This window comes from Drosophila bipectinata, chromosome XL (assembly GCF_030179905.1).
Source record: "Drosophila bipectinata strain 14024-0381.07 chromosome XL, DbipHiC1v2, whole genome shotgun sequence".
NCBI classification, from domain to species: Eukaryota; Metazoa; Arthropoda; class Insecta; order Diptera; family Drosophilidae; genus Drosophila; species Drosophila bipectinata.
In genome coordinates, this window is record NC_091734.1 from 7167956 (window position 1) to 7188947 (window position 20992).

General features: G+C 45.4%; 3 protein-coding genes across 17 annotated transcripts in view; 2 read left to right on the forward strand and 1 right to left on the reverse strand.

Moving 5' to 3' along the window:
• Nucleotides 1–20992, forward strand: part of Cngl (Cyclic nucleotide-gated ion channel-like) — an 83857-nt gene that overhangs the window by 24695 nt on the left and 38170 nt on the right. For 11 of the 14 annotated variants that reach the window (XM_070277033.1, XM_070277048.1, XM_070277052.1 and 8 more), the window contains exons 1-2: nt 10394–10560; nt 10970–11085. The exons of 1 other annotated variant lie outside the window; for it this stretch is intronic. The gene's annotated coding sequence lies outside the window, so the exon portion shown is untranslated. Of the gene's footprint in view, nt 1–10382; nt 10565–10969; nt 11086–20992 lie in introns of those variants that run through there. 2 more of the 14 variants (XM_070277038.1, XM_070277035.1) reach the window with 2 other exon arrangements.
• On the reverse strand, nt 329–2440 carry Ahcy (adenosylhomocysteinase). Its single transcript, XM_017237413.3, has 3 exons — nt 2281–2440; nt 1860–2050; nt 329–1545 (listed from the first exon to the last, which is right to left on the reverse strand). Exons 1-3 carry the CDS (start codon nt 2303–2305, stop codon nt 463–465), a joined length of 1299 nt encoding a protein of 432 aa, XP_017092902.1. The 5' UTR covers nt 2306–2440; the 3' UTR covers nt 329–462.
• On the forward strand, nt 2712–6225 carry Scamp (secretory carrier membrane protein). 2 transcript variants are annotated; one of them, XR_001773168.3, is made up of 6 exons: nt 2712–2912; nt 3112–3336; nt 3732–3933; nt 4313–4442; nt 4507–5479; nt 5532–6225. XR_001773168.3 is itself a non-coding variant. In XM_017237686.3 (5 exons), the coding sequence occupies exons 1-5, from the start codon at nt 2850–2852 to the stop codon at nt 4913–4915; spliced, it is 1029 nt and encodes a 342-aa protein (XP_017093175.2). In that variant the 5' UTR covers nt 2712–2849; the 3' UTR covers nt 4916–6225. The 2 variants fall into 2 exon arrangements, 1 of the variants encoding a protein (XP_017093175.2); XM_017237686.3 differs by having other exon boundaries at nt 4507–6225.

Consider the following 20992-nt stretch of genomic DNA (forward strand, 5'->3'; position numbering starts at 1 on the left):
TGTGCGTGAGTGGCCCTAAACAGCCGAGTCACTGCATCTCAGGCGAGAGTCGAGTTCTGAAAGAGAATCTTATCAGGAAGACGCTTCGCTTTAGAGATATTTCTGGCCACTACTTGTTGTTGAGTCATTCCGGCCGAGGCAAGTTATATTTTTCGATTCAACTTCAAAATAGTCACACGTGCTGGATGCTGTTTTGGAAATCATGTTGGTCCTTGAACTTGTTTGTTCCAGAACATTGTAGCCCCCCATACACGACCCATGGTAACAATACTTTGCTCGGATCCATGACAAAGTGGGTATACCCGGTCCGACCTAGAGAAAGTAGCAATTGTGTTGGTTTTCTCTCGCTGAGAGTACGTGAGATGGGTTTTTATTTGAGCTTAAACGAACAGTGAAGTGTGGAAACAGTAGGAGGTGTATAACTATGGGATTTGATGCCGCGATTAGGATCGGACCTGGTGCTCAGTACCGGTAGTGGTCGGGCTTGAAGGGGCCGGTCTGGGAGACACCAAGATAGCTGGCCTGCTTGTCGGTGAGCTTGGTGAGCTTCACTCCGAGCTTCTCCAAATGCAGGCTGGCGACCTCCTCGTCGAGGATCTTGGGCAGAACGTGCACGCCGACAGCGTACTGAGAGGACTTGGTCCAGAGCTCGATCTGGGCCAGGACCTGGTTGGTGAAGGAGTTGGACATCACGAAGCTGGGATGGCCGTGGGCACAGCCCAGGTTAACCAGTCGTCCCTCGGCCAGCAGGATAATGTGCTTGCCGTTGGCCATCGTGTAGCGGTCCACCTGGGGCTTCACGTTCACCTTCTCTTTGGCGTTGGCGTTCAACCAGTCGACGTCGATCTCGATGTCGAAGTGGCCGATGTTGCAGACAATGGCGTCGTCCGGCATCTGGAGCAGGTGCTGGCCGGTGATGATGTCCCGGCAGCCGGTGGTGGTCACAAAAATGGAGGCCTCTTTGCTAGCCTCCTCCATGGTGGTCACCTCATAGCCTTCCATGGCTGCCTGGAGGGCGTTGATAGGATCGATCTCAGTGATGATCACACGTCCTCCGAATCCCTTCAGAGCCTGGGCACAGCCCTTGCCCACATCACCGTATCCGGCGACGCAGCACACCTTACCGGCGATCATCACATCAGTGGCTCGCTTGATGCCATCGATCAGGGACTCCCGGCAACCGTAAAGGTTGTCGAACTTGCTCTTGGTCACCGAATCGTTAACGTTGATCGCCGGGATGCCCAGACGTCCATCCTTGAACATCTTGTACAAGTTGTGGACTCCGGTGGTGGTCTCCTCGCTCAGGCCCTTGATGTTCTTCAGGTACTGGGGGAACTTTTCATGGACGAGATTGGTCAGGTCACCGCCATCGTCCAGAATCATGTTCAGGGGCTGGCCGTCGGGGAAGACCAGGGTCTGCTCAATGCACCACAGGTACTCCTCGTCTGTCTCTCCCTTCCAGGCATAGACAGGCACTCCGGTGGCTGCGATAGCCGCTGCCGCGTGATCCTGTGTGCTGAAAATGTTGCAGCTGGACCATTGGACCTGAAGGACAGAAAAAAAGGGATTGCTTTTAGAGCCAACTTTCAGTTTCTTGCATAAAGTTGTTGCCAAGTGTGAGGACCAAAAAATGAATAATAAAAGCCGCTGCGTCAGAGGAAATAGCCATCCGGAGGTGTCTTATCTGTGATGCCTTGAACTTGCCCCCCACTGCCGAAACGAAAGTTTTGTTATTCAAATTGATCCGTAAACAAAAGATAAGGGACAGGTCGCCCAATAGTTTGGAGTTGCGAAAACTGCCCAACTAGCTTTTGATGATAATGGTCTTAAGAGTATCCTAGGCTAGAAAGTGAGCCCACCTCAGCGCCAAGCTCCACCAGAGTCTCGATGAGCACTGCCGTCTGGACGGTCATGTGCAGGCAGCCGGTGATGCGTGCTCCCTTGAGGATCTTTGCTGGGCCGTACTTCTTACGGCAGGCCATCAAACCGGGCATCTCGTTCTCCGCAATGATGATCGCCTTGCGTCCCCATTCCGCCAGACTGATATCGGCTGCAAAATAGTAAAGGGAGAGATAGGGGTTGATAAGAGGCCCATTGTAATTTATATTATTTGGCACTGCAGCCTGGCAACAACGTGCTGCGGCGCCGGTTTACTTTGCTCATATTTAACCTCAGAAACATGTGCACATGGGGACGCACAATCACACACATGAACCCATATGAGTTTGCCGCCTGTTGCGGTCGGAGATTTAGGGACCCTCTGACTTATTTATAACTCACCGACTTTGTAGGCAGGCTTCGACATGGTAGCAAGGATACTATTGGGTAAATCGGAAGATCAGAGAGGTTCGCACAACCGAATCAGAGAGGCGGGCAGCAGTTAATGAAAACACAAAACTCAAAACAGTCCGCATGTAATCGGTTTGGCGGCACCAGGGATGAAACCCACCGTTGAAGCACCTTCAAATTCACCACTGTGGTGGAATAGAGTTTAAAGAGGAAAACTAAAACTTCTATTTATTTAATTTAAATACGAAATAATAATTTAATGTCGTATGTTAACTAAGCGGAATTAATATTGAACTTGAAGTTTAAGCTATTTAAATTCTTATTGGGCGCCAATTAGAACCCTATACGATAGAAATATCGCCGATAGCCGGTACACGTCACATCTGATTGCCCATCCCTAATGACCAGCGATAGTCGATAGCCGCCTTCGATAGGCCATCTCTAGATGACACAGCTCTGAGCAGGAAAATATACACAGCAAAAAGTGCGAATCGGAAGCGTTTTCTCTGGCCACAGCTGAAGATTTATCCAGCAGAAGCAATCACTTGCTAGACCACATCATGTCTGGCTCCGGACTCGACGATAATCCCTTCGGGGAGCCCAATTGGGAGAATCCTTTTGCGGTAAGCAGGGAGCTTGTGAAAAAGCCCAGCTCACACACACAGGCCAGAGTGGGCGTGCATTTGTGTGTGTGTGTGTGTGCTGGTAAGTGGGTGCAACGACGACATCGTCACATATGCTGACTGATTTCGCTGCGATTGGGTTTCCTTCTGCCATTGTCGCCCCTCTAATGCATTTTTCTACGCGTATACTTTTCTACAGGATCCAGCTATCCAGCAGGCACAGCGTCTGGCCGGCGGAGCAGTCGTCTCTCTGGAAGACTACAATCCGTTCGAGGAGCAGGCTAAGCCGCAGTTGCAAATCAACTCAACGAACACGGCGGCGGTAGTGCAGCCGCTGTCTCAGAACGTTCCGCCCCCGCAGACCAGTTCGCTGGGCGCTTCGGCGCCAAGCACTAGCATACAGATAACCTCCGAGGAGCTGCAGGTAACCACCAAACCGGTGAAACCAAAAGAAAATCGAGGGAAACCGGCTGAAATTCAGGGCAGCTCGCATTACCCACAGCTAGCGTGTACAGTGAATCGTCATCGTAGTTGAACGAAGATTGCAATACACTTAGTCGTCTATACACCGTTTTTCCTTAACCTATTTAGTACTTTAAGTCTCTCAAAATGTGGTCCAAATCTCCGAAAGTGATTATTTAGTTGCCTTATCTCCGTCTGTCCATGGAGAATTAGCTTCAAGCATTTATCTAACATTGATAAGAATAGTCTTGGTTGGCGGGGGTTCACTGTACCATCTGTGGTTTGCATTGCTTATGCTTCTCCCATTGTATTTGTTTGAAAAAATATGTAATGATGAAATATTCTCTTCATCTTTAGCGTCGGCAGGAGGAACTGGATAGGAAGGCCGCCGAGCTGGATCGTCGCGAACAGCAGCTCCAAGGAAATGTGCCGCAGCTGAACAATTGGCCTCCGCTGCCGGATAACTTTTGCGTGAAGCCCTGCTTCTACCAGGATTTCGAGGTGGAAATACCGCCAGAGTTCCAGAAACTGGTCAAGCGATTGTACTACATTTGGATCTGTGAGTATCGCCATTTCGCGTTTACGGCTTTATGGGTTCCATGGCTCCAGGTGATAAGCGCCCTCCGAAGGGGGATTAGTCATAGCGTGCAGCGCAGAAAAACAAACGAAATGATTAATCAGATGTGTGTATAGCTGTTTGTGGCTGTTTGCCCACCGAAAATGGGCACTGTTTTCAGCGTTTCCACTTTTCGTTTAGTGAAAAGCGTATGCCTTTTAACGCCATCTATTTTAATGGTAGCTCAGCTTTCTGATATCAACATTCAACATTTTTACTGCGAATTCTTGCCTAAACATAAACACTGTTTGTTATTTTAGACGCATTCCGCATTCTTGCATGTTCCAAGTAATCAGTATGGTTTCATTTTCTCCCCCTATAGTTTACACCATGACGCTGTTGGCGAATGTGATCGGCGGTCTCATTTTGATGTTCCATGCTGGAGAAATCGGGACCTTCTTCTTGGCAATTTTCTACACGCTGCTCTTCTCGCCCGCCTCGTATGTCTGCTGGTGAGTTCGAGGCATTCAATTACTGTTTATTTGATCGGATTCTTGAAATGTAATCATTCGACAGGTTCCGACCGGCGTACAAGGCATTCCGGAACGACTCGAGCTTCAACTTTATGGTCTTCTTCTTCATCTATTTCTTCCAAACGCTCTACTCGGTCGTCCAAGCAGTGGGCTTCCAAAAGATGGGATACTGCGGCTTCATTACGGCCATCTCGCAGTTCGATGGCGAGGCGGCGGGCATCATTGTGGGCATCCTACTGCTGAACGTGGCCTTCTGCTTTACGGCCGTGGCCGTGGCCAATGTGCTGATGATCACTAAGATCCATACGATCTATCGCAGCACTGGGGCAAGCATGGCCAAGGCACAGGCCGAGTTCACCACGGAGTTTCTGCGAAACCAGCATGTCCAGGAGGCGGCCTCCTCGGCCGTCAACTCGGCCATCAACTCGCAGTTCAATAATAGCAGATACTAAGTAGGTCCCTCAGCCTTGATCCAGCGATCTGACCACAATTCTATCTGTCCGATCAAATAATCAAACGAGGTAGTCGAACCAACCAATCATCCCGAAACCGAAAGAGATGCAAGAGCGAGAAGTAGATGGACAATGAGGGAACGAGAAGTCCAAGGGAAGTCCGAAAAAAAAAAGAAAACAAAAAGACAAAAATACAAACAAAAACAACAAAAATAGAAGCGATACTAAAGCAAGCATTGGAGCATTGAACTAATTAAACTATTTGCTTTTGTGCATAAACAATTCCTAGAATGCCGTCGTCTTTATTACAAATAATTACTCTGTAATGATAACACAAAAACACAATGCATAAAGAATATTTATAAAGAAGTAAGGAGGAAACAAACAACAAAAATGAAACTAAAACTAGAAGTTAAACAAAGATATAGTAAAGCCGAGCGATGTGAGAACTTAGCGGCCCCGATGCCTTTGACACACAGCTGCAGCAGTTTAAGGAAAGGCCGGTGTGCAGTAGATTAATCAATTTCCAACTAATTCAAGCATAGCCGAGCATTAGCTTCGAAGGTACGTCCATCCATATGTACCGCAAAATAATTCCCTTATGAAAATTACCCAGAAATTATAGGCCCTTGATAGTACGAAGCGAAGAGGACTTAAAGCTACAGCTGATGATGTTTTCTAGTTCTATAAGTCATTGAAACGATTAAACAAATACCCACCCCTCCCATCACAACCCTTTACAAGCGAGACACACACACAAACACACATATATATATATATATATAAACGATCTTATATAAACATAATATTAATAATATATTTAACGCTTACATTATACAACTTTATTCTTTGTCGAAGCAACAAGACAGAGACGAAATTCATTTTTCATCCCAGCTGTGCTCATGTCCCTGTCCGCTCTGTCTCCGCCCCCTGCGGGTCACGCCCCCTCCGCTCCCTCCTTTGACCCCCGCATAACCCCCCCCCACCCCCTCCATGTTTCACACTCACATGAAATGTCGTGTCGTGTTTTTTTGTAATTGTAATTGTTATATATTATCTATGTATATGAAGACCACATATAAAATATTGATTCACTTAAGTATTCCCGTTTCCTAGAATCATTCTTTTCATTTCCGTTTCCGGTTTCGTTTTACAATTGCTTGCAAATCAAAAGTTATGTTATTTAAAATTTATATTTATTAACAAGCAAGTGGATACTGATCTGATCCTATCGATGTGTATTTTGAAATTTATGCGAAAATTTATGGATAAATTCAAAAATAAATAAAAATACTTATAGATGTAATGGAGTTATCAAAGTTTTATTAACGGGAACACACTGTATTATATAACTTGCCTAACGCCTTGCCTCAATCCGGCACCATAATTGATCCTCCTGTTTAGTGTCCTGAGTGCCGTCCTGGGAAAAGCAAAGCAACGACTGAGTGGCCTACATATTCGAGGAAGACTCGTTTTGATTTCCGATTTCGGATTTTCGGATACAACACGCCTGATTGATATTCCCATAAGTGCGATGATGGCCGTCGAGACGTTTTGTCATCGCAAGATGAAAATTTCATTCGGCAAATGTTGAATTGAATCAACAACAGCAAATGGTTCTGTCCACACTCGCACCCACGTACCTCACCCGTCAAATATTTGCGAACATATACATATATACCTATATGTGTGTGGATGTGGGTGTGCATGAGTGTGTAGAGGATACATACATATATGGCGGAGAATGCTGCTTCCCTCTTGATTTTCCTTTTTTTTTTTTTGAAGCACTTACTTTGGACGAAAATTGCGCATACGCCACGTTGGGGGAATATTTGCAACGATTTGTTTGCCATTTTGCTGGCAATCGAGAGAGCCGCAGAGCCGTCTATGAATAGATTTTGAGGAGGATTGGAGGATGCAAGCCGGCTGCCGGAGGACGCGGGTGGAAGGCAAAGGGTAACAAGCGAGAATGATGAGCAAATATGGTCGAGAGTGCTGCAGATGCACTGCACTGCCATCGTTAGTGGCAAATTCTTTTTGGCACACTTCAGTCGACTGCCTGCATCCTGCATCTCCTCCCATAACCCAACATATCGAACATCCCTCACGTGTTGCAGCTAAAAATCCACTTGCCACCTGATTCGCCGCAGGGCCGGGGGCAGGGGCAGAGGCAGGGCTAGGACATGGGATTGGTATCGGGATTGGAATTGGGTTAGGACATGGGTTTGGTTTACAGTTGCTGTGTGCCAGTGCTAGTGCCAGTGGCAGTGGCAGTGCTTGTGCCTGTGTCTGTTGATGTTTCTGGGCTGGGCTGGGCCGGACGCTAATTGCTGACAACGATTTGCTATTGATTGCATTTTCACGCTGCTTGCGTGCCAAGAGCTCACGGAGCGAAGTCAAAGGACACGCTGTGACAAGGTAACCTTATTGATTTTATGCCATCCGCTCCAAGAATAACCAAGTAGCGCCACGTAATGGACTTGATTTTTGAGCTGCAACCGATGGCCAATAACTTGAGCGGAAGTTGCAAGTTTCATCAAGGTGATCCCGAAGGATCATGCCATGTCAAGACAACTTTTCAAAGGACCTCCTTTAGCCCCTTTTAATAATACCAGTGAATTATTAAGAGTTTAATTAATTCCCTCAAAGGAGTCTGTCCAACTGCATCCTGGGATGGCAAATATGTCGACGAACCAGGCATGTATGTGTGTGGAAAAGCCTTGCCGGTGTCATTTTCCACTCGAGTGATAAACGCTTTCCGCTCAGTTGTCAGTCCGGTCGCCGGCTTAGGAATCACTTAAACTTTATTTCCTCCGCCCGCCGGCAGCTAAACGTTCGCCCCGCAGGCGGTCCTCCGACAAATTAGGCAGCCAATGTGTCGGTGGTTGGGTGTTGCCGACTGGGGGACACCAGTCGGTCCAATTTTTCACACTATACGGAAGTATTATTTGGGTCACATTTCCTGCTGCTTTTAATTAAAATCTTCCACTGGCGGAAGTACAAATTTCTTGATGTTACAAAGCCAAAGCGCTGAAAACGCCGCATGGGCGGCGTTCACTAAAAGATGATGGGGGGGCAGGATGGCGGGCAGGAGTGCTCCAGTGCCAGGGCCAGATAGTGGGGTTGACTGGCTTAGTGACTTGGTCAGAGCTAAGTCAAAGCCGAAGGCGTTTGTCGACCCGAACCCGAACATTATCCCGACCCGACTCGCACAAATTCGCACACAACCTATTGCCCTTCATAATGCCGCCACTGTTGGCCCGAGAGAAGGGAGAGGGGGCGGGCAGAATAGTGGGGGGCTGTGTGGGGGCAATGGGTGTCCTGGCCAGATGATTTCAACTGAGATTGAAGATAAAACACATGCGCTCATCACATTTGCTGTTTGTGCTGTTTCTGTTTCTGCTCTTCGTGCTCCTCTTTTTCTTCTCCTCTTCTTCTTCTTCTTCTTCTGCGTCTTGTTCTTCTCCTTCGTCCTTTGGCTGCTGCCGCTCATCCTTAACCCCCTCGCAACACCCTCGCACACATACTGAGAGACAAACACCCACCGCAAGGACGCACACTTACAGACACAAAGCGCCGCACATGGCACTTGGCGCTTCCTTCGGCTCTACACTGAAAAAAAGCATTGGAATAAGAACAATAACAGATTTTCCCCAAACTCAATCGTATATGGAGAGAATCCTTTTAATTGGAACTAACATTGATCTTGTAAAATCAACTTTAAATCGTTTTCCTCAGTGTCTTCAGTTTCTGGTGCTATCTCTACTGCTGCTCGCCACTGTTTCTGTTTTTCTTGTAGCTGCTGAGGGGTCTTCTTCTGTTGGCTTTGTCCCCGCTGGGAAATGCGCAGCGCCCGCGGCAGACAAATATTTTTTTTTTATATTTATTCAATTCAATTCCACCGGCGACCGAGCAGCGACCACTTCAGTTTTTCTTTGCCACTGTCCTCGGATATGATTCTCTTATTCTCTTATTGTTTTAATTGGAAATCCGGACAACTTTCATCTGGCAAATGGAGCCCAGCGCCGGGAGCCGGGAGCCAGTCTCCTGCAACTTTAATGGATCCAATGCAGGTGGAAGAGCTGGGCAGCCCACGGGACCTGACATTTGCAAAACAGGAAGGCCAGGAGGTCCGGAAAACCCAAAACATCTTCACTTGACTATTTTGAAATCATAAAATAAATTAAAGGTATATAAAAAATAATTTTCTTTTTGGTAGGGCCTGAGAATAAAGTCTTCAAGGTAAATATTAATGAAAAAGAAGATCCTTTAGAAACCACCATAAACTGTTTTGTTATAAAAATATTTTAAAATGAAACAAATATATTAAATTACTGTCTATACAACACATTTATCAATATTTTTGTGCAAATCCATAAGATGATGTTATTTATTTCATTCTTAGTCGATTTTAGGAAAATATAACAAAAGATCCTGGCGTGTTGTCTTTTTAGTAAAAAGTGTAGCATACATTTATGGGCAAATTGAGTAATTTCTTATTTGGGGGAGGTAATCTAACATCTATGGCATCCAAATGTGTCTCTAAAAATAGTTCATAATAAAGTAAGAGTTTTAACATTGTTTTAATGATATATATTTTTTTTATTTATATTAAATGCCTTATATATTTATACTAAAAGGAAACTATAACAGCTTTAAGATGTAAGGTCCTTTTAAAAATATTCTAAAAGCTTAAGGATTATTTTTAGTTATTTCGTTTTAAAAACGAGAGTTAATAAGCAATGGAGAAATTTCGAAATTGATTTTTGTTTTAAAATTAAAAGTATTATAACCAAAAACCTGGTACTTCTATAAAATGTACAAGTCCTTTGTATTACATATGTATTCTATGAGGATTTATTGTTTCTATAATTTTCGAATTTATGAGTTGAAATTAATACATTCAAAACAAAGCCCGTTTTGTTAAACGATTCGATGCTTTTCCAAGGATTAAATTCTATTTGCTTATCTAGCTGGCATCCCCGGATGGTATTGCTCCATTTCCCAGCGGGCTTTTTGTGCCGTAGAACTGGGCTTTCGTCTCGGTTCCTGCTTGGTCCTGGCACTCGGCTTGGTTTGGTTGAGCACTCGGTTCTCGGTTTAGCTCGGTTTCCCGTTTTTGTGTGATTTTTTTGTCGGTTCGGCTTGGTTCGGCTTCAGATGCTGCTGCTGCTGCTGCTGCTGGGCTTTCTTCAATGAACATGTGAGCGGTGGGAGTGGCGGGGCGGGACACAAGGACGACACAGGAGGAGAGGCGACAGTGCTTGCTTTGGGCTTGGCTACAAATTTTTTTGTAACAGTCGCAGCGACACGCTCCCTCGACAAAAAAAAAAAGAAAAAGGAAATCATATATGTATGTGTGTGTGTGTTCAGTCCGACGGGGTTTTGGAACTTCGGGTCGCTCGGATACGGCTCGGCATCTAGGTTTTCGGGCTTCCGCGAGTCCTGGCGAGCTTCAGTGCCAAACTGTCAATCGTGTAGTGCGGTCATGTGGTGCGGAGCCATCGTGTGCTCCTCTCCCATCGTCATCGCCCTCTGAGTGGTCTGCTCTCGAACTGAACTGAACCCAAGCAGGATTCTAGCCAGGGGGATTCTCCAGCAAGGATTCTCTCGTCCCGTCCCTCCCAGCAGTAGACAGACAGACAGTCAGTCAGTCCCGCCACACACGCATACACTAACACTAACACTAACACACACACACACACAACCACGGTACACCCCGCTCCCCGCTCGCTCGCTCGTTGTTGTTGTTTCGATTTCCACACATTGCAACATTTTTTAACAAAAAAAAACACGGAGAGTGCTCAAGTGCCAAAAAGAATTGAATAAAATAATTAAAATCGAAATTAAAAATTTTATACCAAAATCGAAACGGACCCAGCGAAGCTGAGAAATATTTCAAAATCACAGTATATAGTATTGTAGTTTAAAAAATAAATCATTAAAAATAGTCACCGTCGATGAATTGCTTTTTTTGAGATATTTTGTTTGTGTGCGGTTTGAACACGAGTGCGAACAGAAATATAATAATATTATAATAATAATAATAATCAGCAGAAAACCAGGAGCAACAACAACAACAACAAAAACAACTAAATAGTAACAACAAACAAACAAAAAAAAAGAGGAGAAGGAAGAAGCCACAACGATGATGAAAGGTGGCTGCAAACGTGGGTGAAATTTTAAACAATAAAATCTTTCCATTTCCTGTTATTTATGACATAAATTTAAAGCCCATATATTCCGCCATATCTTCCTCTATTTCCTCTATTTTTTTCAACATTTTTTTTACTTGTGATTTCGAGTGCAAAGTGGAGGAATTATGCAAAGTCTTGGCTTTATTTTTTTCCGACTCGGCGCTAATCCAATTTGCAGAATAAAGTCAAGGCAACTGCCACATGACTTGCCCCCTCCCCCCCGCTCCATCGCAACACACACTAACACACCAAACACACATAGAAGAGCGTGTGTGCTCCAATTAGTTGACAAATTACGCAAAACTAATGCCAACAGGATTTAATTGCCACATTCAGAGCTGTTCTTTAGCATTTGAGCATTTTTATTTATATAACAGAGAGCAGACAGAGAAAGCGCGCAAGGATTCATCCCAATCCGAGTCCCAATCGCAATTCAAATCCTCAGACCCCAGTCCTTCAGTCTCCTGGTGGCCCATGAGCTCCCCTTCTGACCCATACTTTGATCCTAATGAAGTTGTGTGGCTAAGGGAAAAAAAAAAAAAATTACTCAATCGTTTTTAGTGTGTGTGTGTGTGTGTGTGTGTATGGGTGGGTGGGTGGTCGGGGTGTGCGGTAGATGTGTGTCTGTGTGACAGTCTTTGTGCCACCCTCGGATTTTAGGCCTTTTGCCACTGCCGCCTCTTGTCTGCGCCTTGTTATTTTTACAGCTCCTTGAGCCACTGACCAAATTTTCTTTCTATTTTCCTTTTTTTTTTTTTTTGTTGGGAGGAGGGCTGGACGACTGAAGGGGGGGCTGTAATTTCCTTTTGCTTATTTTTGAGGCGGAATTTTTGAGACGGAGGCTGGGCAATGGGTCCTCAAAACTCTATTAGCTTCATTATTAATAAAGTTTTCCCTTTTTTTTTCTTGCCCTCTTATCGTGCGTATTCCTTAATGATATTCTTTTTTTTATATATATATATATATATATTATTTTGTGTTGGCGTTTTCTGTGTCGGGGCGTGGGGGTCCTGAAAATTGAGTGATTATGGGTGTTGCTAAGGAATTCTGGCTATGGATTCCCATGATTTTCATAAGCCTCAGAATTTTTCCCCAGCCCCAGAATCCGGGGGGGAAAGCCCCCGCCAATGGTTCATATTCAATAATACTTGATTTAAGGACGAAGCAAAACATAATTCAGTGTATATTGAATACGATTTTATTCATTTATACGACAGAGCATTTTTGTGAAAAACTTTCGGCTTTCATTGAGTTAGCACAGGCAGTTGGTTGCATTTTAATCAATGGCAATACTCGTGCCAAAAACGAATTTAATTCAATTGCCACATCGTCGACGATTTGTGCGTTCGTTGCATGCAACGGATTCGGAATGCCCGGAATGCAACATTCGCTTTGTTGCTCTTAACATTTTGCCATTTGTCGCTTGTCGAATATTAATTTGCCATTCCCACCCAGCAGAGCCCCCCAAATTGTGCATGGGTACAGAGATGCATAAAATACCTATGGCCAAATAAATAGGACTTGGTAACTTTTAATAAATTTCCTTGGCGGGTTACTGCCTTATCTCGCTTTTGTGGCTCAACTCTTTATGGCCGTAAAAATTGTCAAAGTTCCAAGTTGTTTAGTTTTAATGACCGATATTTAGTTGGCCGCCATTGTGGTGGAGCCATTGCAGGCCCGTAGGGATATCCCATTGACGGGCAGTGGTCGACGCCGCCGCCAACATCGCCCATACGCCCTGTGCGCCCATCATGGTGTCCATGTTGTTCATACGCCGTGTGAGCCAGCATCCTCTTGGCTTGTTTGTTTGCTTGCCGCTGGTCGTTTGTGACTTTGATGGGCTAAAAACCGATGTGGGCGATGCGGGGGTGGGGGTGGCGTTTTGGCCAAAAAGGAAGCTTTTTAGTCAGATTGGCTGCTGATTTTGCTGTTGATGCTATTTTCGTACGGAGCTGTGAATGAATGTCATAATCGATAATTTAATGTGCAAAGTGGCTGCCTGGCTGCCGGGCTTTTATTTCGTCTTCCCCTCTTCTCCGCTATATTTTTTTTCCTGCGCTCTTTTTGTTTTTGTTTTTGGGCCTGCTACGGCCATAAACGTGTTTAATTAATGGCAATGACACAAGCACACACAGAGCCAAAAGTGGGAGATTAAGGAGAAAATAGCGAGAGGCCGAGAAAAGAGAAGGCAGGATGGCGGAGGGCGGAGGGCGTAGGGCGGATGGCGGACGAAGAGAACAAAATGACACTCGGCCAGTCACATTAGAAATGTTCACAAAATAAACACTGAAGCAGAAGCGGCAAAAGTAACACACACACACACAAAGGACCCACACACACACACAGAGACACTTAAACTGGCTGAGATGCTTGAGAAGAACAAGAAGAAGAAGAAGCACCGTAAGACGGTGAAGATGGCGGCGAAGAAGAAGCGCGAGAGTGCCAGAAGGCAGAGAGGACGAGCGGCCGAGAGCCAGAGCGCGAGAGAGCGCAAAAGAAAAATGCCAAAGGCGAAGAAGCAGCAGACGCAGATGCCGACTACGAGGAGCAGGACAATGGCGGGCAGACGACACGAGTGTGAAAGGGAGAGGAGGCGGGCTAGGACCACAGGGACGTAGGGAATAGTTAATTCAAGGATAACTTTTAATTGTAAAGCTATTCTCCGATGAACCTATAAACACCAGGCAGGCAGGCAGGCAGTCGGGCAGTTAGGCTGTATGGCTCTAAGGCTGCCAGGATGACAGGCAGACACATCTATTTATCTCCCAAGGTTGCACATAATTCATTTATTAAGCTCTAGCTTGCAGCTAATGTAATAACTCGCCCCCTCGAGGCCTACTTCCCTGTGCGTCTCCTGTGGATGCGAGACAGCAATAATAATAATAAAAACCTAGAAGCTGGCTAAAATACAAGACCATGTGTGTGCCAGTCTCTCTGTCTCTCTGTACGAATGCTGAATGGCAAAAGGAAATGCCAAGAAATGAAGTGCTTCTCTCTCACACACAAACACCCAAACACCCAAGCACACAAACAAAGAAACACACACCGCATACCACACACACCACACACAGAACACAGAACCACATATTCACAGACTCGGAGACCCAGTGGCTCTCTGTGTGTGAGCCCTACAATTACATAATATGGTACGCGCATAAGACGAAAAGTATTGTTAAAGCCTTTTTGATTTTGATTTCATCGTGCAGCTCACATCTGGCAGCTGGCTTGGAAATGGGAATGGAAATGAAAATGGAAATGGCAATGCAAAGAGGAAAACTATGCCATGCCGGGTGGAGATTTCCCTTTTTATTGATTGAGTGTGATATGGAGTAGAGGGGGTGGATGAGGGCGAGGAGGCGACTGCCGGCTGGAGGATTTGGGCTTTTGGCTAAGTGAAAGTGAACTGAATTTCAGCTCAGCTGCTTAACACGTCTTAACTCTTGTTCAAGGCGTTCAGTGTTTGCACAATGGAAAAAAAGAAGTCCCACGTTTGGGCGCCAAAAATGATGTTTGCTTCGTTCAATTTCGTAAATCCTAAATTGAAAGAATCTCGAAAGTGTGAAAATTGAATAAAGTAAACAATAGCAATTGTTATACATTTATACATCCATACATACATACATACATGCTTTTTTGCACACTGTGCGTGTGTGGCAGCAAGTTTGTGGTTGTGTGGGTTTGCCCTACTGCCCTAATGAAATTACAGAGACCAACGATGAGCTGCCAACGAACGAAATGCACTCAACACATCTACCCAAACACACATACACATGCCCGCAAGGAGGTCCTCCAAGGAAAGGATTGCATTGTAACACATTCACTCACACATCCACATAAACACACGTACACACTCTCTATGGCAACACCGATAGTGTGTGCTTTTTCATAAATTGCATTTAGTTGGCCAAGTTTTTTGTTACTTTTCAGTTGATTTGATTTTATGGTCTGGCAGGATCTGTGTCCTCGTGCAGTGCCTCAGTATGGGAGTGTGTGCGAGCGGACAAATGTGTCCGTAATGGATGCCAAGTTGAAAAAGGTTTTATAGAGATTATTTATAAATGTTATTACGCCAGCACAGAGAGCTCATAGAGCGCACAGAGGATTGGATGATTCAAAAATAGTTGGACACTTTATTCTTTTCTCACTCGCAATGAGATTTTCACACTTTGTTGACGCAAAAAAATAGTGAGAGGCTTGCTCGGGAATTAATGAGGTCATTAATAATTCCTTTAGATTGAAAATCACATTATCGTTTGCATTAATTACTCGATCTGTTTGAGCCATTTTTTCAAATTGGCAATATCATTTCTTTTCTTTCACCTTCCAGCCACAATTTGATTCCTTTTTTGGTTTATTTACTTTATTGAAAACTCGTCAATTTAACAAGTCGTACAGTACCTGAAAAATCACCCACTTAAACTCCAGTTCGTTTCCCATTTACTTTCTGGCTTACCGACTTTCCGACTTTCACCTTTTGCTTTTTTTTCGACCCTGTTTACCTCAACTTTCGATTACCCGTGAAGCCAAACACCAGGAGCCATAAAAATCGCAGCTACCTTTTTGGTTAGCGTGAACGAAGCATCTTCATCCCGGCTCCTTTGTAAGGACTTCCCCCTGCACGTACCTTTTTGGCGCGGTGTCCTTTGCCACTGCCGGCAACTAACTCATTTGCCAGTCAGAGTCAGCTTTATCGCCACATCTTGGCCATTCGCTTCGGTGCTACTGCGTGGTACGTGCCTATTAGCCGGAACGTGTTTCATTTGAATGTCCTGCCCCTCCTTGTCCTCTTGGCCCTTCTGGTCTGTGCGATCCTTGCATCCTGGGAGGGTGTTGAGTCGCCATGTAACAGACACTTCTTGCCAATAATTTCCATTTTGATTGGGTTCCAAACACACACTCACTCGACCTTTTTGTTTCATTTTTGTGGCTCGGCGAATCAATCAAACATAATTTTCCGTTTTATGCAAAATCTTGATGAATCTTGATGGCTCTCGCCTCTTTTTTGTACAGTTTTTTATTTAATTACGCTCTCGCAGTGAAAAATTATTGTTTCCTCGCAGCTCGAGCTCGAAAGGAGCTGGCTGCAATCAATCACAGAATTTTTCCTAAAAGGGTTGAAGGACCTTTCCACAAAAGCAAAGGCCACACGGAGATGAACCCATTCTGTCACATAATGAAGGGAATTGTTTAAAGCCGGTTTTAAAGTAGGATCTCAGTGGGTACTAGCTCAAGGCGAACACTTTCCTTCCTGGGAGGCAAATCCATCATCAAAAGGGCAACATCCATCAATTAGTTCTTGATGAATTATCTCCTAGATATACCCCAAAAATGTTCCGTAATGACTTCAAGAAGTCTCCGTAAATGCACACCAGGGACCATGAACACCGCACACATGAGGGCTCCAACCAAACCTGCCCACCCCTGCCCTGCCCACTCCAGAGTCCCGCCGCCCTTGTTTTATGGTCGGGTGGGGCATCAAGGATGGGGGCTGTTTGCATGGCTTTTGCGTGTGTGCGGACATGAGGCATGTCAAATAGTTGTCAATTATTTTTATTACAATTTCCCTTTTTGTGTTTGCGCCCCGACTTGACTTGAGACTCGGCTGGTTGAGGGTCTGTGGGTGGTTCTTGCGGCGCTGGATGCTCTGGGTGGTTGTCCTGCCTCTGGCCCCTGTTCACACCCCAGCAGGACCCTCCAGGCACCTTCAGCCATACTTCGTCACGCCCCTTCGCCGTGTTCTTTTATTTTACACACAAGTGTACACATGTAGGCAGTGGCGTTTGCAGGGGGGGCTGACTTAATAATTAATAGCTATTGGGTAAAGACTTTGTAACAATGGGGTTTCTAACGAACAATTTAATGGTAATTATCTATAATTTTGGTTTTCTTTGAAATTGATTTTAAAATGTGTGTGATGGTAATGCTACCCGGTACTTGAGGGGACCTATAGATATTCTCAGAGAGAGAGAACCGAATTAAAAACTATTCTTCATCAGCACAATAGTCCAGTCATGTCCTGTCCGCCCCTGTTCGCTTGTAGACCATAGATATTAGAGACTATCCTTAATCCCTCGTAATCCCTATTATGATGTAGCAATGAAACTAAAAACTTTGCAGACTTTTGAAAAATAGTATTAGCCCCCTTCTGCCTAAGCCCCTGGCTGACTGACTGCCGACTGACTGCCTGCAAGGATGTAAGGATGTTCACATAAATGTATGCATGCGTGTATACATTCCTGTGCGAGCGTGCGTTTTCATTCATCTGCCAGTATGTGTGTGTTTGCCTTTTTTAACGCATTTATTATTTCGACGAGCGTCTTTTGTTGATTGCCAGTGAAAGTTCCCTTTCATTCGAGGTCCTTCGTCCTTCGACGAAGCCGGGGTTCAAGTATAGGCTTAATTGGCATTCATCTGCCTTGTGTATAGATGTATGTGTGTGTGTGTGTCTCGCATACACTCCTCTCGGCCTGTGTGTGAGCGTATTTTATAATTTTTCCATTTCTCTTCGCCTCGCTCATTGCATACACATTCGAGCTTCCTGTGCCGTGGCACTTTCCTTTTTGTTGCCATTGCTGTTGCTTTTTATGCTTTCATGCGCATTGTGCGCACTTTTCCTGTCATTCGCGTAATTGTATGAGTGAAAGTCGCTGTTAGTGTGCGCCGGTGTGGGTGCGTGAGTGTGCCATTTGATGGGAACAGGCAGGCTCAGCCAGCTGAGCTCGTCGTTGAGCTGGTTACATTTTTTCCGCCTCCTGCACAGCCCAAAAAAAATTATTCAAATTAGCAGTCTTACTTTCCCTATAAGAGCTTTCGGGTTCATTCATTTGCGAATGAAATGATCTTGATGGGTGCATATTTTTCACCTTAACCGACTTTTTAACTATTCAGTCCTCCCAGCCAAATCACATTTCGTTTCTTTGTGTGTACCCTGTGTCGTCAGCCTTAACAACAAATTCAAATCCAGCGGAAGTAATTTGACGCACATGCGGGGGGCTGACTGACTAACTGTGACCTAGCCCCGCCTCGCCACCCGGCCCGGCCACCTCCCGCGGACTGCTCACCGTTCATCATTTGAATTGGAATTGACAGGCGGACAGGGGCATCGTCAGAGGGGGCTCCAGCACTGGGGGGGAGCAGCTGAAAATAAGAAGCGAACGAGTTGATGCCAACTTTTGTGTGTGCCGCCAATTATGTGTGTGCGTGACTCTCCCTTTCGGCTCCCCCCCCGCCCGGTCGCCTCCTCTGAGTGGGTGCAAATATGCTCTTCGCATACTTTCAGTCACTCCAGGCCAGATTTTATTTGCCTCAATTAAATATTTAAGCTAATTAGCTTACACTTTACAGCCAGACAAAAGTTGATTGATGCGAGGCGTTAAATAATTATGCTGCCTTTCGGCACCTCCTGTAACGGTATCTTGTGCGTTAGAGATGAGAGCAGAGTTGCGAGCAAACCTATCGAAAATATCGTTAATCGGTTAAGAAATACATTGAATATTATTAGAGTTATTATCCATCAGGAAGGTTAGAGTCTGAGAACCTTGAAGAAACTCTTTAGTTCTTTATTTATTCGTATCTCTAGGGCTCTATGGCTTTTTCGTTATGAATATACATATATCAATATTTGTGCCATCTCTATTAAGCTTGTGTGGGTGCAATTAAGTGCAAAGGCATTAAGGGGCCAATCCAATGAAGCGTCCCAGCTGAAAGAAAGGAGAGCATGGAAAACGGAAACGGAAATGGTGAAGGGTTCGCTTGTGCGTGTGTCTGGGCCTGTGTCTGTGTGAGCTTGAGAGTGAAAGTGACAGGCGGGATGTTAAGACGCCATTGTGCGAAAAACTCAAAGCCGGAGCTGAAGTATTCAGATTTGATTATCAAAAATTTTCAATGGCAAACGGGATTCACTTTCCTTCACTTGACTCAACTTGACTGAAAGGAGCGGAACATTTGATGTTCGTGTTGCCAATTGAGTTGGTACTTGTCACTGTTCCGCCGCACAGATAACTTATTTATGCGTTTGTTTTGGCCTTGCCAGCCAGAAATCAATTTGGTTTAAAATACATTTCGCCTAAATATAGATGGACGTATTTTTGTGATAGGTCCATCGATTTTGTTGTCCTTTTAGCCAGTTCGCCAGGCCTTTCGGCGAAGTCCTAGCAATTAAAGCGTTAACGGGAGATATTCGCAATGCCACCGATTGCAATTCCCAATCGTAATTTATCGGTATCGGTAGGCAACTCCGGCGGGAATGCTTTATTATCCAGCCCCTGCAGTATTAAGCCAATTCAGGCTAATACCCCTCGTCTCCTTGGTCCGTGGATTGCATTAACTCGCCTCGACTGGCCCCAGACATGGGGCGTATGCGTAATATGGCTCGCTTGGAAGCGATTGAACAAAATTAAACGCCCGCCAACTGGCAACTGGCGACTGGCAGCCAACAGCCACCAACAGCTGGCCATTAATTTCCATTGCCGTGGCGTTGCCTTTGCCATTAAAACGTTTTTCAATTTTTCAAACGGCGGCAAGGTGGTAAGGACGCAATAGCGGGACGCTCCGACATTGAAAAATTGTTGAGTCGAGCGACGGGATAAGCAGCAGTCGACAATCTAGGGAGCCTGCGCCAGTGCCTGTGCCTGTGCCTGTGGGCTCGTGTCCTTAAATCAGTGGGAACACCTTGATTTCCATTGTTTCCAGCAGTGGCCTCCGGCAGTGGAGCAATTGTTTTTAAAATTCATAAGAATTTTGTATAGGTTCTATAATCGATTCACCGAAATTCATGAGAAGGAAGCTGTCGGCTTTACTTTAAGCGATGAAGATAAATGATGAAGCTGGGAAAGACTTAACAAATTTAAGAGTAAAGTGTGGGGGGCAGAGCTAATAAGAAGCACCAAAAGAGAGACGCACACCCGTTGCCTGCTTTAAGGCGCCTGGTGTGCATTACGTATACGCCGGGTGGGCCCATTCGAATGCTAAGCAGCCCGACCAGGTGGCCAAAACAATCTAGAGCCGAACACGAAACTCACATGGCTTAAGAGCCACAATTACGTAACCAACTGACACACTTAGGGCGACAATCGCCTCGGAAGCCAAAAAAGCCAACGGAGCCAAGGGTCCCCAGGCACCAAGCCAAGGATCCACGCCTTATCCTGGCGTTCCATCGGTGATGCGGTGAGCCGGAGCCAAAGTGCATTAAAAATTCAACATCTCTGCGAATGATTTTTCACTTTGCGCGGAAAAGCCAAAGGAAAGGCGAGATGATAATGCCTGGTGATTGCGTTCATTGCATCATGATTCATGCAGGAGGCACTGGAGGAGCCGGAGCAGGATCCGAAGTCATAGCAAGAGCAAGAGCCATAGCAAGGATATGTGCTCAGTCCCGGCATGTCCTGTGTGCCCTCATTTCCCCAGCGTTCACTTTATTTTCGCTCACTTCGCTCCTCCGGCTCTGGCTTAATAATTTTATTGCTTTCGGTTACGGTTTATGCCCTGAACAGAACAGAACCGAACCGAACCGCACCGCTCTGAACCGAAGGATAACGCTTTCCCTCTGCGAGTAATTTCGTTATTCCTTTCACTGGGAAAACAGTTTTCTTTTAATTGAATTTTACGCATCTGTATGCCCGGACGGACGGCTGGCTTATTTACATACATAGTCCTGTCTCCGAAAACCAAAAGGGTTCCTTCCCTCGCCGCCTTCCTGCCACGGATATAAATCACTCGTCCCGGCAATACCGCCACCCGACTCGAATCGAAGACAAACAGGAAGACATTTTCCTTTCCAGCTCCGCTGCCTGATATATGACCTTTATTATGCGTGGCAAGGGTTTTGGTTTTTGGGCGATAAATAAATCGGTTTAAGAGGTGCCACGAAAACAAAAAAAAA

Bases quoted from the DNA above. Each gene is read 5' to 3' on its own strand.
- Ahcy (XM_017237413.3), bottom strand. From the start codon at position 2,305: ATGTCGAAGCCTGCCTACAAAGTCG. The intron at 2,051-2,280 runs GTGAGTTATAAA...ACTATTTTGCAG, and splicing joins GAAGCCTGCCTACAAAGTCG to CCGATATCAGTCTGGCGGAA. The intron at 1,546-1,859 runs GTGGGCTCACTT...TCTGTCCTTCAG, and splicing joins TGGTGGAGCTTGGCGCTGAG to GTCCAATGGTCCAGCTGCAA.
- Scamp (XM_017237686.3), top strand. From the start codon at position 2,850: ATGTCTGGCTCCGGACTCGACGATAATCCCTTCGGGGAGCCCAATTGG. The intron at 2,913-3,111 runs GTAAGCAGGGAG...ACTTTTCTACAG, and splicing joins ATTGGGAGAATCCTTTTGCG to GATCCAGCTATCCAGCAGGC. The intron at 4,443-4,506 runs GTGAGTTCGAGG...ATCATTCGACAG, and splicing joins CCCGCCTCGTATGTCTGCTG to GTTCCGACCGGCGTACAAGG.